Genomic DNA, 19,114 nt, shown 5'->3' with positions numbered 1-19,114 from the left:
AAAAATATTGTTCAGGAATTTGTTCATGTAAACTTCAGTTTTCTTGCAGTGCAAATTTATGTGGTTACATTTTGCCTACATCAAAGAATGTGTGTATTTTTTCCCTCTCTGCTGATGGGGATCCACATTAAATAAACACAGCAGCATGTGCCAACTCGCAGCATCAGGAAGCTGCGTTTTTGTGTTTACCACAATCTGGAGGATTTTTTTTTTCTTTTGGTAATTTATTTAGTTTTGCCAGGTATTTATCTCAGTGCTTGTCATCTTTCTTTCTCTCTCTCTCTCTAACACGCACTCTCTCCTCACTCTATGAGACACTCCACTCCATTGCCTGGGTACTCGCCTGTAAAGGTCAAAACACATCATTACACCTGCTACCGTTTAAAGGATAGTCCAGTGCCTTAGTTGCTTTCCTTTATCATTTTTTTTTCTTTGTAAGGGAAGGGGAAATAATTAAAAATAAAAGAACAATCAGAAGTTAGAGGGAACAAGGGGGCTGGAAAGGGGCCACGGACAGAAGGGGAGGGGGAGCCCCGCGCTCTGCCCCTCCCCCTGCTCGAGTTCACTGGACGGGCGTCTGCACCCCGTGGTGTGGTGGCGTGTCCCTACTCCCCCCGTACACATCCTCGGCGCCCGGCAGAGTCCCTCCGGGAGGGGTCATCCTTTTCTCTTTCTGTCTCCTGTTACAAAACCAAACTCTCACCACCTCCTTCTCCAGCTGTAAGCTGTCCGCGAGGGAAGTGATCTCCTGGGCCGAGGGCTTGGGGCATTTGAGGAAATGGCTCTCCAGAGCCCCCTTGACGCTCACCTCGATGGAGGTCCTCTTTTTCCGCTTGCGCCCCTGCGCTGCGATCTTGTCTATGCTCGTGGGGCTGCCCGAGGACGAGTCCGCCTCCTCCAACCACTTGTTCAACAAAGGCTTCAGCTTACACATGTTCTTGAAGCTCAGCTGCAGGGCCTCAAACCTGCATATGGTGGTCTGCGAGAACACGTTGCCGTACAGGGTGCCCAGCGCCAGCCCCACGTCCGCTTGGGTAAATCCCAGTTTGATCCGCCGCTGTTTGAACTGCTTTGCGAACTGCTCCAGGTCGTCCGAGGTCGGCGTGTCCTCGTCCGAGTGCGGGTCGTGGTGCGCGCCAGGGTGGCCCGGCGGGCCCTGCGGGGGCGGCGGCGGCGGCGGCGGCTGGTGCGGATGCGAATGTGGGTGCGGGTGGTGGTCGGCGTGGTGCTGCTCGTCGTGCGCGTCCCGCAGGCCGTGGTGGTGCAGCCCCGCCGGTTGCCCGCCGGCGCCCAGCATGCCGTTCACCGTGAAGCTGGGCTGCGAGTAGAGCAAACCGCCGTTGGACGCTCCCATGGAGGGCGGGAGGTGAGCTGCTGCCGCCGCGCTCCGCCATGCCCCGGGCCCCGGGTGGTGGTTGGCGGCGTGGTGCACCAGATGCGGCGGCCGCTGCTGTTGCTGTTGCTGTTGCTGCTGCTGCTGCTGCTGTTGCTGCTGCTGCTGCTGCTGATGCTGCTGCTGCAGGGTGCCCGGCCCGTGTAGCTCGTCGCCGCGGCCGCCTTGCTGCACCACCACCGAGGGCTTGATGTCCGGCTGGCCCAGAGGGCTGGTGGACCACGGGGAGCCGTCGCCGCCGCCCCCGCCGCCGCCCCCGCCCCCGCCGCCGCCGCCACCTCCCCCGCCGCCACCGCCGTGGGACAGCGCGGTGATCCACTGGTGAGCGTGGCTGAGCGGGTGCCCGTTGCTCTGCAGCGCGCCGTAGTCGCCCTGAACCAGGCTCTGCGCCTCGCGGTAGCCCCCCGCGCCCTGCTGCATGCCGCCGGGCGGCTCGGCGTGCACGATGGAGGCGCTGGAGGTGAGCAGGCTGTAGTGGTTAGACGCTGCGGTCGCCATGACTCTCCGAGCCGGACTGAGCGCGCCGGTTAAAGGAGCCGTGCATTTGACAGTTACTTTTTCGCCTCGGGCTCCCTCTTCTCGCTCGCTCTCTTTCTCTCTCCTCTCTGTCTCTCCCTCAGCAGGCAGCTCCGACGCCCGCTCCGACGCCTTCTGTTGCTGCTCCTGCTATTGCTGCGGCTGCCGCCTCCCGCCCGCCCGCTCTCGCTCTCTTTCTCCTCTTCTCCCTCCTTCTCGCTCTCGCTCACTCTCTGACTCGCTCGGCGCTCCCCCCTCTCCCTGCTCTCTCCAGCTCTCTCCCGCTCTCTTGGCAGCGCTGGCTCGCAGCGGCACGCGCCTGAGCCCCGCCCCCTCCGCCCCCTCCCATTGGCTCCGCGCCCTTTGATTTACGTGGATACCGCTAGCAACCTCCTAGGCAGGCGCCATTGATTGGTGCAGAGCTGCCCCCCCTCTCCCTCTGGGCGCGGAGTCCTCCTTGCCCTCCTCCTCAGGGTCCCCCCCGCCCACCGCCAGCCTTGCGATTCAGATTCTCTCAATCCTCACTCCTCCCTCTTCTCCCCCACCCCAGGCCTCCTCCGCCCCTCTCAGATGGGCTCCGCCCCCATCTGTCTCCCAGGCAGAGAAAGCCGGCTGGGGGGCGGGGGGGGGGGGGGGGGGGGACGGCCCCGGTGCTCTTATCGACCATTGCCACTTGGAAGATTTGGATTGGGGGGTGGGGTCCATCTCCTTCTCTCCATAGGGTGGGGGTGGGGGTGGGGTGGGGAGGGAGAGGGAGCAGGAGAAAGACTGGGTCGCATTGAGCAAGCAGGAGTCAGATTTTTATTCACCTCGGGACATGTACACAAACACACACCAGCGTCTCTTAAACCTAGGTTCAGGAGCCAGACTTGTCCCCCGTTGCAGTCTCCTTTTTCCCCACGGTTAGAATTCCAGTGCCCACTTGCCTCTTGCTTCAGGGTGTGCACCTTCTTTTGACCACAATAAAGACCCCCCCCCCCCCACTCCACTCCGCCGCTAACCAGGCGACCTCTGTTTTAGGGTAGCAGGCCCAAATGTTAGCCAGTGCCTCTGCAAAAAGACCCCGTAAGAGGCATACTTCTCCCGCGTCATGGCTGGTGAGCGGTTCCTGTTAAGGCGCGGACTTCCCTGCTCAGACTGCGCAGCGGTCGGGACTGAAAACAAAACTTAGTCTCTCTGTCAGAGTCATACAGTTGGGTGTGCGCACGTTTTTGGTTTAGAAAACTAGGAATCTGAGTGAGCAGATCTTCGCCTCGTGCGAGTCTGCAGGAGGGCTGGCGATGGGCGCGGTATCCCGGTGCGGAGGAGAAGTGAAGGGCCACTCGGAGAGCCCGGGCGGCGGGGAACTGCGTGTGCGTTTGCCTGCGCTCCTGAAGCTTTGCAGTGCAACTTTCCCGTTAGCTGCCTCGAAAGAGAGGAAAGAGTGTGAGAGAGTACGCTGATGCTAAGGGAACCTTACTAACCAGTAACTTCTGTGGGCGCCAGCGGGTGGAGGAGTTGGTCCAGCTCAGCTCTCAGCCACAGACTGGCCAAACTCCCTGCTCAGCCTTCAGCAGTCACCTCCAGAGGAGAGACCGCGCGGGTCTTTGTACCCAGCCGGTGGTGCAGCTGTGCGGAATGTGAAAGCGCCGCGCCGTCAGTTCGCCGGCCACCCGGAGCAGGTGCCTGCTGCAGGTTTCGGAGCCTTCGATCCTTGTAGGGAGAGACTTGGGCGCTGACGGTGGCTGAAGCGGTGGGATCGCCACTTGGGCCGGCTGTGCGGCATGGACTCGGCAAAGCGAATTAAAAAAAGTCGCTGCCAGGAAGGGAAAGACCTTAGGGAACGTGAATCGCACCCAGAATTCCCATCCCGGGCCGCGCGCATTGTGTGCTTGTGAGGGAAGCCAAATCACCGCTCAGGGGGAGCACTTTGGGGGCCTCCAATCGCCTTAATCGAGACAGCAGAGTGGAGCGGGCCAGAGAATTCATCATGACTAACGAGGAGAGGAGCTCTTTGGGGAGTGGCTGAGCTGTTTATAAATCACCCCGTTGAGCACCCGCCCGGGCAAGGCGCTTTGGAGGAGAAATTTCCACGTGTCCTGTGTTTATGAGCGTGTGTGGGAGAGAGAAATGCTTAGGGGAGGGGCGAGCCCCAGGCCGCCAGCGGGACGGACCTGCACCCCCCACGCGCGCACTCGCGCGGCGAGGCTAGGACACACACAGCGTGGCGCTAACTCCTAGCGCAAGCGCGGAGCTTCTCGGCCTCGCGCGGGGGAGCTGAATTCTGTAACTTTGACGGGCTTGGAGGGAGGAGGGGAGGGGAGTCCGAGCCTCGGAGAGCGCAGGCTCGGCGGCTGGCGCCCGTGTCTCCTCCGCAGGGGGCGGACAGGCCGGGCGGCAAGCAGGACAGCCTCCTCAGGGCGGCCCCGGGTCGCCTGTCCTCTTCAGGCTCAGAGCTCTTTTGGAGGGAAGGATCAGGACTGCCGGGAACGGCAGTGTCCGAGTGCTCAGCAGCTCGCCCCAACTTTTCCCCGGGCGGGTGTCTGCATTTTTTCTGAATTTGATTTCACTTTCTTGAGGGACAAGGCCCATTGTAGCCCGCGGGGTGATAAACTCCAAGGAAGAAAGAGGTGTCCAGAGACATCTCCAAGGGAACCAAAAACGGCCGGGCTCCCACCATCCGGTCTCTTTAGCTGGAAGATTCACCTTCTATCACGCTCTCAACTCCGGGCATGGGGCGCTGGGCGGAAAGGTGCGAGCATGGGCTGCATGTGGACATCAAAACTTCCTGTATGAGGTGGGACTGCACTGACGATTACAGCTCGGAGATCCAACCACGTTTACGTCCCAAGCCTCATTCCAGATCCTACCCCCCGCCCACCCCGGCCTCATTTCGCAGGCAGGCGACGGAGCCGAAAAGTTCCCGATAGTGGAAGCCGGAGTGTTTGTACTGGGTTAATACGCCCAATAAATCCCCGGGGAAACACAAAGCAATGCCCGTCCTCCCGGACCTCGGCCTCCGCACCCTCCCTCCGCCCCCCACCCCCACCCCCGAACACGGCCAACCATGCAACCCGCGGAGTTGGGACGCGCCCAGCGGCTCCCGGCACCACCTCCCTCTGCCCTCCCCCGCCTCCGGGCGCCACTGCTGGGGGCCCGGTTGGCGCGAACGCGTAGTCCAGAGCGGCCTCGGCTTCCAGCTCTGCCTCCTGGTGCGCCGCCTCCATGGGGCTTCCGGAACCCAGGCTCTTGCAGGTTTTAGCTCCAGATGGGGCCTCTCCGCCCTCCATCCCTTCTCTCCAAACCCAACTCCACCCTCCACCGGGGGCTCCTTTCTTTGGGTTGACCCCTCCAGTGCAGAGTCCGCGTGTCTGCCCTGCCTTTCTCCGCCCGCATAAAAGCACATTGAAGGTGTCTCCCGCAGACACCGCCAGGTTTTGATTCAGCTCATTCCCTTTCACTCTTCAAAGCAGCTGTTCAAATACAGAGGCTGCTTACATTGACGTGAAGAGGATTTTCAAACTACCCCAAAATGCTTTGAACTGACAAGGTGTTTTGATATCTCCCTCAGCGCGCACAGTTCCGGGAGATCACTAGTGAGGACAATGGTTGAGCTGGCGCTTCTTGCCAGCCTCGCAGCCAGGGTCCCCCGGACCCCTTCCTCGAGGACAGGCTCGAGTCACCTTTGAGGAGATTTTGGCGCTGGCACCAGCTCAGCTCCTTCCTCTAGGTCCCCAGGAAGGGCTCTGCTCAGTCGATCTCCTTAGCTGGAAGGCTAGTCTGAAGAAATGGTGCGGACTCCCTCCTGCCGGGCTGCGCTGAGCAGAGAGGAAACAACCCCCTGCATCCGGACTAAACAGAAAAGACACCCGCATTCATCCCGCACACGTTTACATTCCTGAATCAGTGAGCCAGGCCTGGAAGTAGGCAGCCCCCAGCCCCGTGATCCAAGCCCCAAACAGTAATGAAACCAGTCCGAGTCCTCTAACTTGAACCCTATTATATTAACCCGTTCATCTAATAAACAGACTCACACTATCTGTTAAATATGTTCTGTGTATTTATATATACCATGAGTTCGCAAAACAAAACAAAACTGTAATCACTCCCATACTTTGAGCTGAAAGCACACAATTATTCAACCAGAGAGGAAGCCGTATTTATTTGATGGATCTTAATTTATTTCTTATTCATGTAGTCCAAAGCTAATAGAAATCAAGAAGCAGAGGGAGCTCTCTTAGGTGGTGGGGGAAGTGAGGGCAGCAACTGATTTAAACTTGGGTATGTCTGCCTAAAAGAAACTCGTGTTTCTTTTCTAATGCCTCCATTTTGGCAGAGGATTGTTTGAATCTCTGTTCCCTCGTTGTCCCAGTCATTTACTCCTGTGCTTTCTTCTCTCCTGCTCGCTCCCACTGGTTGTTTGATTTGGTGGAGAGCCTCCCGCGTCTGAATGGAACTTTGCTAAGGGCCTACAAGATGACAAAACTGAGGTCCGACTTCAGAATTTCAGCTTTAACTGGCCAACCCACCCTAAGAGGCAGCTTTAATGAAAACTGCCTTAAAGCTTTAAGAACTGCAACCTCAGGGTTGCATTTATAAAGGAGAATGGAAAATAGCACTTCCAAGTTGCCAGTTTTGGGAGAGAGACAGTAAACACTTACCTTAAAAAAATGGGCAGAAATTAATATCTTTATGTGATAGCATACTGTCTCCTGAATAAAAACATCTCATATAGATTTATTTAAATTACTATCTACACATACATTTTCCAAGTTCCTAAATGTGCATCTCTGTCCATGTCTATCACTGTCTTGAAGAAGAGAAAGTTTCCTAACAATTGAATTGCCCCTTCTTGGTAATGCTTAGCAACTCTGTTTGTCCACTCCTCACATAATTCTATTCTATTTTATCTTCACTACTGTTTAAACCAGTGAGATGTAATGTTCTAGGTTCAGTATTTGAAATGAAATTATTTGAATTCATGGATATTAATCTCTTTCCCTTATTCTTCCAGTTCTGAATCTCATCATTAAAAATGATCCCCCCTTTGTAGTGCGCAAGTGAATATTTTATAGACAGGCAGGGCTTGAAGACTTCTAACGCCATGTCACCCAGGCAGCCTGGCTGTTTCAGGGATTACTTTGAGTAATTTATCAAAGGAAGCCTGCTAAATTTTGAGTGCTGAATATGAGGCCTTAGGGGCAGGAAGCATAAAGGACACATTCCATCAGTGTGCAAGATAAATTCTATTTGGACTTAATACAGCTTGTTTATATTGAAATCTCAGGGAGAGAACATGATGCGATTGGCAGCTTTGAGTTAGCCTTCCTGCAATTTCGTTTTCAAAGGACTAACAACTAAATGACCTCCTACCAATGAAGCCTAAAGGGGTATTTTTTTTTCTTCTCGCCTTAGAGCAGGTGGATTGCTGGCCGCCAGGAGGGGATGACAACTCTTTGATAAATTAAAATGATTTCAACAGATACCTTCTTAGCTCTAATGCGTTTGGAGATGTAGTGAGATGAAGCTCTTGCCCAGCCCCTTCCCTCTCTCATCCTCTGGAACCAATCTCTGAGAAGCGGAAGGCGAGGGACTAGTACACCAGCACACACCTGCGCACAGGCGCCGGGTGGGGGCGGGGGCGTGCTCAGCTATTTCACTGAGGTGTTGTCCAAGGGTGGAGGCTGTGCCTGAGTCGCAGAGGGGGAAAACAAGGCTGCATTAAGTTCACTTGGTACTTAGATTCTCTTATTCTGGTTGCACGGGATACGAATGCAAATCCCTTCTAAAGTGTAGGAGTGCACTTAATTGTGTTCTTTAGTGTCCGAGGGGACCACAACCAGGGTCGGGGTTGGGGAATAGGGGAGATGAAAATCTGCACTGGAGGGAGATTTTTCTTGTAAGCAGTTAAATAACCGCAGCAGTAGTAACTTTGGACCGGGACTTGCTGCGGGTCCCTGCTGAGTCTCTGAGTTTCAGATCTGTAATTCTAGGCACCTTTGGACTTCGTAAAGTTAAGGATGACTTATTTTTTAAAAAGATACATTTTCAGAATGTGGGCCCTGGGATTGTGGAGGACTGGCACAGGCCCCAAGATGCAGAAAGAAGGGGCCTTGGGCCAGTTGAAGCAGTAAGCTCCCTCGCTCCTCTTGTGTTTCCTGCGAGTTTTCGATGGTAATCCAGGGCAGCCGAGTCCCAGCATTAAATGCAAAATAGGAAAACAGGACACAGCCGAGTTACAGGCCTGGTCATATTAATGCCCTAGGTCAGAGGGAGGGAATAATGAATAGGCACCGAGCTCCGTTGATGGAAGGGAACTTTATTAAGCTTGGGAAAGAGAAAGTAATTCAGAGATCATGCCTAGGACAGTGGTCTAAGGTGCATCTGTTTACGTGTGGGGTTGCGTGTGTGGCGTGGTGCGCCTGTGCGTTATACTACTGATTTTTTTTTTAACCTAGAAAAAAGCTGAAGTTTTGCTCCTGAGGCACTCCCAACCACCCACACAATCCCGCAGAGAATTCTGCAGGGGGAACCTGGGAGCTTGGCCGGGAGATTCTGTGTCTTGGCCTCGGCCTGAGTGGCGGATCCGCGGAGTTAGGCAGAAGGGACTGTGAGTCCCTGAGCCCTGGCCCGACCTCAGGACGGACACTACAGGAGGGAGCGAGTAGGAGTAGGGGTGGGGGAGAGGGGACGTTCTAGGGCTGCAGTGCGCGCCCAAGCCGATCCTGGCTGCGATCCGGGGAGGAAGACGAGGGCGAGAAGCGGGAGGCCGGGCCATTGTCCAGGGAGGACGCATTTTTGTTCGGATGCTGCTGGTTGCTATAGCGAGGAGGGAAATCCAAACAGAAGGGCTCAGTTCGCCTCCCTCGGGCCTGGGAGCAGCACTCCCTCCTCTCAGCCAAAATAAAAGTGCCGCCTGGGGCCTGGCACCCCTTCCCGGAGAACTGACTGCGAGCTGGAGGAGAGGGGCCCGGAGGACCTTGCATCCAGCAAGGGGAGGGGTGTTCTGTCCCGCAGGGAAGCGCCCAACTGCTTTACTTCTGGCGCGGGCACAATGCGCCAGCCACAGACGCTCTCTTTCCGCCCCCCAACCCACTCTTTTCCCGTCCGTATTTTATTTAGGGAAAAAAAAAAAAAAAATCCCACAACTTTCTCAAACTCGTGAGACTTTGTCGGTGGATGAAGCCCCTTCTCCGCCGGGGCAGAGGGCAGCGTTTCAGTGCTAGAGTCGCAGTGGCACCAGAGGGAGCCCCGCGCGGCGCCGACGCAGTCGGGGAAAGGAGCAACCACAATACCAGCGGCATGGTGGCCTTAGCAGAGTTTAAAAATCACTCAAAGGGAAACTTTGCTAGAAAGTAGTGTAGATGCAAATGTATCATATTTAAAAGAGACTCTTATTTTGCAGTAGTTTTTTTTTTTTTTTAATGTCTTGCTATTCAACTTTGAAAACTGTGTGAAGGGAAGGTTATAATGAATGCTCTTTAGGATTTACAATTTCTTCAGCAGAATAGCTCAGAATAGCGAGGGGGAAATAGCAATGTTTAGTTAATTATGAGCTATTAGCTTTAGAAAATTTTGTATTTGTACTTTAAAAGGGGGGAATTATTAGTTTACATCAGGTCTTGTAAAAAAAAGTTAGGATTTTATTTGTGGGGATAAGTTATCTACACCAGAGGTGACAGGATAGTAGGACCTCTAAAAATTTAAGTCCCTCATACTCTTCTGTGCCTTTTAAAGCCAGTCTCTCCCTGTCTGTGTCTCGTCCTTAGAAGCTGTGTGAAAGCAGCCAAGCAAAAACTTTTCATTTGACCAGAGAAAGCTCATCGAAAATACATAGCCAAAAGTATCTCTCTACCTTCCCCATTTAAAATACATCTTTTCCATCCCAGTGACAAGTTCCTTAAAAAATGTTCACACAACTTTGTAAGAAGTCCCTTAATTCATAATCATATTCATATTTTTTAAAATGCTTGAAAGAAATCATGTTAATGAAGAGAACATTTGCAGTAATTTGGCGATAATTATCAGAATCGCCGCACATTCGCAGAGGCTTGAACAATACGTGTTCCGAGGAAAGCAAAACACATTATTGTAATAGTCTGATATGCAAACTATGGACCGTTCAATTATGTGGCTTAATAATGCATACATGATGTGAGCTTGTTATTGGAATAGGAAGGTCTGCGGTGAGTCACTCCTAAGACCAAGTGTGCTCTCACATCTAGTAAAATCCATTGCCATGGATCAGGGGCCCCTGCCAAATTGCATTTAAGAGAATAAAAATTAATGATTGAGAATTTGAGCGTTAAATTAACATTAATTATTTGACCTGCACGCTGGAAGGATTAAATTTCTTACGCCCTAATTAGATAACGTCTCCTCATACATCAAACAATTTCCATTTTCATTTCCAGGTTTCAGAAATATAATGCAAGGTGGGGAGAGGTAGCAGTTAAGGGTTTGCCTCTCTAAAATCAGAGTTTGGGGATGTCCAGCCATGGTCTCCGCTATTTTCCTTTCCCTTTTCCTTTGGCTGCGCTGGGAAGAGTCCTAGGCTTGAAGGTCTTCTTTTGCAGAGAAATAAGCGTGTTGCACTGATTGTGGTAGCGGGAAGCGGGGAGCCTGCTGAACGGTCCTCCAGGTAGATCTGGAGCACCCAAGGCGTCCGCTGCAGCTGCCCTGGAACTAGGCTGGCCACTGGCCAGTATCTCAGGCCAAGAAAACCAAGGAGCAAGACACCTGGAGGGACATGGAGGGGAGGAAATTGGGGCCAAAACGCTCCGCAGACACTTTTACAAGTAGAAACTCCTAAGGCAGAAGCCTAAGGACGCACAACTTGATCTCAACGTTGTGTTTGAAACAGAAAAGCGGTTTTACTCATTTCCTTGGTGAGGAGGTTTATGAGACCTTTGTTGGCCACCTCCCCAGCACTCCCCTGACATTTCCTCACACCCTGCTGGCCACAGGCGCCCCGTCCGCGAGGCTAGATCGGCTTCCGCCTGTGGTGTCCGCCTACAGGGTGGGGAGTGGGTCGAGTTCTGGGGAGAGGGTGCGTCCCGCCTTTGCAAGCCAGTTGTTGATGGGAGGGGTGAGGTGGGGGTGGAGAAGAGGCAGGACAGAATTGGGGCGAGCAGCACTCCCTCTCCGCGGGACAGATGGGCTGTGGTGGCGCGTCTGTTCTCTTGGTCCTAAGACCCGACTTGGGGGTCTCAGGGACCCGAAGAAAGCTGCCAGGTGGATTTGTTTGGAAACAAAGCGTAGGGACATAAATCCCCGGGATTAGGCTTCAGAGTTTCCTCCTGGATATATCTTGCTGCCCCCAGATTCTTGTCTCCCTCCCCCCCCCCTTCCTCCTTTTCTTCCCCGCCTCACCTTCCCTAGGGACAGTAAGGACTGCGGGGGACCTTTCGGACAGCTGCCCAGAGCCCAAGGCGGGACGGGCGGAGCAAGATTAAAACCTCAAGGAGGCCGATTCTAAGTCACTCAGAATAGAGTTTTTACGTGTCAGTGTTTCCATTCAGCCACTTTTGGGCTCCCCGAGAAAAGGGCGGACCGCGGTGAGCGCGAGTCTACGCGGTGGTGAATAGCGACTTAGGTGGCGAGGAAGGGAGGTGAAGTCAGCAAAGTTAGACTCTGCGGCAGAGGACCCGGCTCTGCCTGCGGGTTTCCCATCCCCGGAGCCGAGCCGTCCCGGGGCAGCGGTGGCAGGGGATCTCTGGAGAGTCGCCACGTAGAAAGCGGGGAGGGGGAGCACCTGCTGAGAGCGGGCGAAGAGAGTGAGCGCACCCCCAGTTCCTTTTGCTCCAGTCCCCAGCCCCACGGCCAGGGCGGGCCCCACGCGGCGCGGGCCCTAAGCACAGCTGAACGAGCGCCCAGACTTGGCTGCTACGCAGGGAGCTCCGAGACTCCGGTCAATTGCAACTCAAAGTCGGAATGGACCTGAAAGTTAGTCTATCGCACGTCTGGGGCTTGCAGTTTTGGCCTCAGCACCCCCGGGAGACCTGGGCCCAGGGATTGGAGGGCCAGTGAGGTGGGGCTGGGCTCTGAGGTACTAAGTCCTGCGAGGGCGAGGACTAGGGGCTTCTGGAAATCTTGACGTTTGAAACATCTTTTTCATTCTCTCTCTCTCTTCCCCTCCCCTACTTCCTCTCTTTCAATCCCTGCCCCTACCCCCCACTACACACTTCTCCTCCTCCCTGCCCCAATGTCACTCTCTGATGGGGTTCTGCCGAGAGGACTGTAGGAAGGGGGCGGGGTGTATTAAACGTGACGTGTGAGTGGGGACGGACAGAAGACGGTCTTGAGAAGCCTGCCTCTCCTGGCAGAGAGAAGCCTCTCTTGGCAGGTTCATAGGGTGAGCACGTCGCAGCCGTTCTGGGAAGAACTTTGCAGCCCTGCTATTTGGGCAAAAAGAAGCCGCCGCTTGCCCACCACAGCTCCATATTTCTCTAGCCAAAGCACTTTCGGTTTGAAGAGTGTTTCTCTCTTACGCAGACCCCTGAGAGCTCCCTTTGCTGGAAATGGTTACTCTTTTTAGAAATTGGTAAATCAATACTAGGTTAACCTCTTCGTGAGATGATGCACTGTCTAACCTCACCGGGAGGAAAATGGCACCACCGGCGGGCGGAAGGCATTGCTCTGCCTCTTGAGAATTTTACACAGAAATTTACACTGAATAGTACCCATGAGTGCTCCTGAAAACAGGCTTTGTTTCGTAGCATTTTTATGAGCCCCGAGACAGAGTTCTCAAGCATTCTTTGTTTGGTCCTGGCTGAAGTTTGGTTTACTGATTGATCAGAAGTTTGCAACGTGGTTACTTACTCTTGGTCTCCCCCCCGCCCCCTCCTCGCCACTTCTTGGATGGTTTCCTGTCAGTTTTCAGATGCCATTTGCAGCATACACATTTCATAAGACTATTGCAGATTGTCTTCAAAGTTCTAGTCTAAAGAGCATTATGTAAGCCTCTCTATTTACATAACAGCTTTAACTCAAACCTCTCAGAAAACCCTTTATTACCCACTGAAATCATCCAGCCGAGCAACATAACCGTATCTTTAGGACACTTTCAAGAAGAGGAGTACTTCGTTCCTTTTGGAGAAAAAAAAAGAAATGTAACAGAATTGGAGTATTTGCATTATCATTCAACTTGGTTTTACATCATTTCAACATTATTTTTAAGTTTAATTTGATGTTTAAATTAAACATCAGTGATAAGTGATCAGCACTTATCTAGGCAACAGAGCTGTCCCTGTCTCCCTTTCCTCAGGTTTAATTCTCTGAAATGTGTGTACAAATGTCTTTTACATAGTAGGATCAAGCAAAGATATTACTAATTTCTAAATTACTAAAACGGTTCAGGAGTACATACTTATTGTAAACAAAATCCAAGCAATAAAAATGTGGAAAAAAGAGTTTTGTTTCTTTATTACTTCCCTCATCCTCACCATATTCCCCTTCCCGTAGATAGCCATTGTTAATAGTTTAATGGGCGTCTCTCTATATTTTTCAATTCATCTACTTACCAAACTTTTGGGAAGATTTTTACTGATATACATTATAATTACTGTTAAGAAGATGGGACCTGGTGAGATAGGAAACCTAGCTATAAAGAGTTCCAATTTGATTTATGCTAAGGAAGGCCAATCTCCTACCCAGATCCCATGGGAAGCTACTGTTGGGGTATTTTGCTATCTCTGTTACTGCCTTAGCTGACGGAAGCATCATTTAGACACTGGCACTTTCATGCCATTATAAAAGATCAACAAGGTCCCCAGGGATTTTGCTGCTTAATTATTTGACGATTGGAAGCTGGAAATACTTCAAGAGAGTTCTTAGAGTCTGAAGCCTCACTTGGTGACCGTCTTATATTTAAACACCTTCCTTTCCCTTCACCCAGGACAAATGCCATTCTGCAGCCTCATCTCTAGCAAGAAACTTGTCTTGATTCAGGAAAGGGGCTAGATTCCCAAATCTCTCATAGGCTGTCCCCTCCAAGATGTAAATTCATGGTGCTATAGGCATTGTTGCCCCCAAGAAAAACTGTGAATCAGACAGGTTGTGTCTGGGGTGTCCACCAGCTCTCTCCTCACTCTTTCCTGTGACTCTGCCCACTCAGTTTCCAGGTCTGCCCTTTGTGAAATTTTAACCCATTTAAACCTATTGCCTTCTCGATTGCCTTCTCTGTCATCATCAATCTGAAAAGGTAATCAATATCAAGGTGTTAAAAGCTGATAAATGCTGAGAGACATTTGCATTTTCTTCCAAAGAAGCTTGGAAGGTCCATGTTATAGGCCCAAAACAATGAATCTCAGTGATGGAATTGGAATTTAAGACTGTACTTGGCAGATGGGGAAGATATTTTAGGCAGGAGGAATATGCAGCTTTCCTAAAATATAACCACATGTCCATGAGTCACCTTCTTTGTCCTCTCTTAAAGACCAAGGCTACCTCTATGATCTACTCAGATATGAAATTTCTACTGCACTGCTATAGAATTCTTTATTAGTAATTGAGCAGTGTTGTAAAAGTTTTAATGTAATCAGCGTTGTGTGAAAGAATTTACTCTACTTCTGCTGGTAATAAGTTCAATGGGACTGATTCAAACCTCTGGAGGATGATGGCCCATGATTGACCAAAGAAAGCATTGCATCCCCCTGGTGACAGTGATAAGTTCAGAAAGGGCACAGGATTTAAGCAGACTAATCAGGGCTAATGAATATCAGCCTCATAACTTTGGCCAGAATGATTAGGAAAAAGGAAAAACAAAGCTCTAGTTATTGTATATACTAAGGCATAAGCCTTTGTCTTCTAGGAATGTTTTGCTGTGGAATTCTGTATTGCTTGAGGGAAACCAACATAGAGAATAGCAAATCTAAGTGACAGAGTGAGAAAAGGTGACATCATTCAACCCCGAGATCCAGCTATGCCTGAAGTTTAACTTGGACTTTTTTGTTATATGAACCAAGAAATTCCTGTCATTACTTTTGAAGTTAGAGTTTCTGTCACTTGGAATTGAAGCAGTCTTTACTCTTTCATGTTTCTCTTACCCTTATAGAAAGAGGTTGAGTTAATCATCCATCTCAGTTCATGACACATTATCATCATTGGTCCTTGCAGAGCCCTTCTCATGCCTTTCTTATTTATTTATTTATTTATTCACCTTTATCCCTATATTTTACTGTTTCCTATCTCTGTCATAGACAACCATTATAACATGTTTGTTTGTATATATTCTTGCAAAATACGTTTTGTTCTTCTAAAAAGCAATTATTTTTAATTTACGTAAATGGCATTGTGTTAAATAGATCATTCTATTTCTTGCTTTTTCATTCAGTATTGTGTATTTAATATCTTTCTATATTTCTGTATGTACATCTAATCTGTTCTAATTGCTGCATCATTCTCCATCATGTGTGTATCATCAAGGTCTAGTAGGTAAAAAAAAGAAACCACACTCAGGATTTCAACAGAGAATTTAGCATAGGGAACTGAATACTGTAGTCAGTTGAATTTGTGTTCCTTCTGAAAGATAAATTGAAGTTTTAACACCTGGTGTATGTGAATGTGACCTTATTTGGAAATTGGGTCTATGCAGATGTAATCAACTTAAGATGAGGTCATACTGGATGAGGGTGGGCCCTAAGTTCAAAGACTTCTAAGGAGAGAGAGATTTGGAGACACCTATTTGGAGAAGATAATTATGTCAAGACAGAAGCAGAAATTGGAGCGAAGCAGCTACAAGCCAAAGAATACTAAGGATTGGCAGTGACCCTGAAAAACTAGGAAGAGGTAAAGAAGTGTTCTTTACTAGAGTCTTCAGAGGGACAGTCGCCTTAGCCACACCTTGATTTTCACTTTTTAGCCTCCAGACTGTGAGAGAATAAATTTCTGTTGTGTTAAGCCATCAAGTTTGTGCTAATATTTCATGGCAGTCCTCAAGTGTTGGAGGGTGGAAAAGGTTAAAAGTGAAAACTGAGGTAACATAGAAGGAATAATTGCAGGAAATGGTGAACCACAGTAGGTCTGGATTTAGAGGAGATTGGGGTTGTCAAAACTTTAAAGCTTGGAGGAGTTCCAGGGAGCTGGGACTCAGACCTCTGAAGAGGGAGTGCTACCCAGCCCCTACTAGCAGGACAGGGCATGATGAGGTTGCATCTGGGAGTGCTCCAAAGGGTTGGAGGTTGAAACTAACTGCTGCTGCCAGACTGAAGTATCATTTCTAAGGTGACACTGACAGGAAGAGCAAGCAAATAAAAAGGAATAAGTTCCTCTGCCCTCTGCCTGATTTCTTATCTCCCTCTAGGACCCCTTTTGACAGAAATTAATAAGAATCCAGTTGACAAAGGAGAAAATGTTTTTTGAAGAATCCCAATTCTAGTTTTACAAACCAGGGTCTAGAGGGTAAATTTGGAGCTGAAAAAAAATAGCTTAATAATATACTTCCACACATAACAAAAATTTCATACAATAATGATTATATGCTTCTGTCTAGTAGGATGCAATGATCCCTCAGAAGACACTTTCAACCTCCACCCCTAAAAAGGAGATACAACTTTCCAACAGGCTTTGTTTTCATATATGGCCAATTAATTACTTTTCAAGTTCAGTCACCTAAAGACTAAATTGTAAGTTTAACTACTACCAATAGACTTTATACAAAATAATAAAGACAAAAAAATAGATGTATAGTAAGTAAGGAAAAAAATATGAGCAGCTGCTCCATGTTTCTCTAGAATTGCTCACAAGGCTATAATTGATATTTGTAACCCTCTTTTTCTACTGCTGCAGTAATCAGGGTCCTCCAGAGAAATAGAACCAAAATGTATATATAAATAGAGATCTTAAGGAATTGACTCATTTGATTCTGTAGGCTGGCATGTCCAATTTCTGTAGGGCAGGCCAAATTCTATAAGGTAGGGAAAGTCCACTAAGAGTGATATTAAAGTCTTGAGTTTGTATTTTTTAGGGGAAATTGGCAGGCTGAAAATTCAGGTAAGAGTTGATGTTAGTCTTGGGCCTGAAGTCCATAGGGGAGGGCAGCATGCTGTAAACTCAGAGAGAAGTAGAGGATGTAGTCTTGAGGCAAAATTTCTTCTTTCTGGAAATCTCAGTTCTTTGTTCTTAAGGCCTCCAATTTATTGGATGAGGCTCACCCCTATTATCCATGGTAATGCCCTTCACTTAAAGTCCACTGATTATAGTAGCTAATCCTATCTACAAAATACCTCCACAGCGACATCTAGGCCAATGTTTGACCAAACACCTGGACATCATAATCTAGCAAAGTTAACACACAAAAGTACCCATTACAACTACCCAATCCTTGTGTCTTTGACTTTTAGTCATCACTTTAACCAGTTCTTTACCTGTTCAAAGAACTCATACTTCCATTCCTGAAATAATTTAATCCTCTTTGGTTCTGCCTTTTTTGTTGATTACTTTAGTTCACCATTAAATTTTCCTCATGGACATGGAGGTTATAAGCAATATCCCAGTGACTCCCCTGGTTTTCACTACCTGCATTGTATAGCAGCAATTGCATTCCTCTTGTTAATCAGGATTTATCACTCTAACCATCAATTGCTCCAGAAGCATGAGGAATCCAAAATGACCAGGTGGCAGTCTCAACTTCCAGTTCAGCGGAATAATTATGTCTGCTGCTAGATGTATTCCCCCTTTGGTAAATAAGATATCCAAACCAACAGAGCACAAAGTTGTGGGAATGGGAAGCAAAACTTCTGTTAGTGGGTTATCAGGTACAATAGTGACATTGATCCCTAGACCTTTGTATTCTGAACATGGAAAGAATAACGCCATATGTTGGGCACTGATTCTAAGCATATTATGACAACTTATTGGACACAGCACTAATCCGTGTTGTTCTTAATTGAAACTGTAACTAATTCTTCATAGGTCATTGCGTCATCCTAGTAGGCATTTGCTTCTAAGTGATGGGGGATATGGTAAGACCAGTGAATTCCATGTATATAACCTATTATTGCACTTCTTTTGTTGTGTTAAGTTCTTTAGTCAGAAGTAATGTAGTTTGCAATTAAACAATGTTGTGTGCAATATGGCAAATAAGACTTTTTATAAATCCATGATAGTGGTGCTAGCAGATGCATTGAGAAAATAGAAGGAAAATTCATGTAAGTACATTCCAGCTGTCCCTTCCCTGATGTAAGGGGTCCAATGTAATCCACATACTATCAAATAGTTCGCTGGTACCCCCACGGAAATGTGCCACTTGAAGGCTTAGCACTGGCAGTTTAGGGACTTTTGCTGAAACACACCGACTGGAAAACTTTCATGGCTGTAATTAATACTAGAGATCAAATTACATTTACACTTGGGAATCCCATTAAATTTTTTTTTCCACGCTCTTTTTTTTTTTTATTGATAAAACTTAACATACAAACATTCCATACATCATCACATAGTGTGTATTCATCAGCATGGTCATCTTTTTAAACATTTGCATCACTCCAGGAAAAAGAAATAAAACAGAAAAAAGAAAAAATTCATACATACCAGACCCCTTACCCCTTCCTCTCATTGACCACTAGTATTTCAATCTACTCAATTTATTTGAATCTTTGTTCTCCCTATTATTTGTTTACTTTTATCCATATTATGTACTCATCTATTCATACCATAGATAAAAGGAGCATCAGATGCAAGGTTTTGACAATCACACAGTCACATTGTAAAAGCTATGTCATTATACAATCATCTTTAAGAAACAAGATTACTGGAACACAGCTCAACTGCTTCAGGTACTTCCCTCTAGCCTCTCTAATACACCATAAAATAAAAAGGGGATATCTATATAATGTGTTAAGAATAACCTTGTTCTAGTTTGCTAGCTGCCAGAATACAATATACCAGAAATGGAATGGCTTTTCAAAAGGGGAATTTAATAAGTTGCTAGTTTACAGTTCTAAGGTCGAGAAAATGTCCCAATTAAAACAAGTCTATAGAAATGTCCAATCAAAGGCATCCAGGGAAAGATACCTTGGGTCAAGGCCGATGAAGTTCAGGGTTTCTCTCTCAAGTGAGAAGGCACATGGCGAACACAGTCAGGGCTTCTCTCTCGGCTGGAAGGGCACATGGCGAATACGGTGTCATCTGCTAGCTTTGTCTCCTGGCTTCCTGTTTCATGAAGCTCCCCAGGAGGCGTTTTCCTTCTTCATCTCCAAAGGTTGCTGGCTGGTGGACTCTCTGCTT

General features: G+C 48.8%; 1 protein-coding gene across 1 annotated transcript; it reads right to left on the bottom strand.

The window, feature by feature from the left end:
• Window positions 1-274: 274 nt before the first annotated feature.
• On the bottom strand, window positions 275-1,891 carry POU3F2 (POU class 3 homeobox 2). The gene has a single exon (XM_077159286.1). It carries the CDS (start codon window positions 1,889-1,891, stop codon window positions 563-565), a length of 1,329 nt encoding a protein of 442 aa, XP_077015401.1. The 3' UTR covers window positions 275-562.
• Between the last annotated feature and the right edge of the window lie 17,223 nt (window positions 1,892-19,114).

This window comes from Tamandua tetradactyla, chromosome 5 (genome assembly GCF_023851605.1).
Source record: "Tamandua tetradactyla isolate mTamTet1 chromosome 5, mTamTet1.pri, whole genome shotgun sequence".
Classification (NCBI taxonomy): Eukaryota; Metazoa; Chordata; class Mammalia; order Pilosa; family Myrmecophagidae; genus Tamandua; species Tamandua tetradactyla.
The sequence above is the reverse complement of the archived record's forward strand: the minus strand, read 5'-3'. Positions and strand labels throughout refer to the sequence as shown.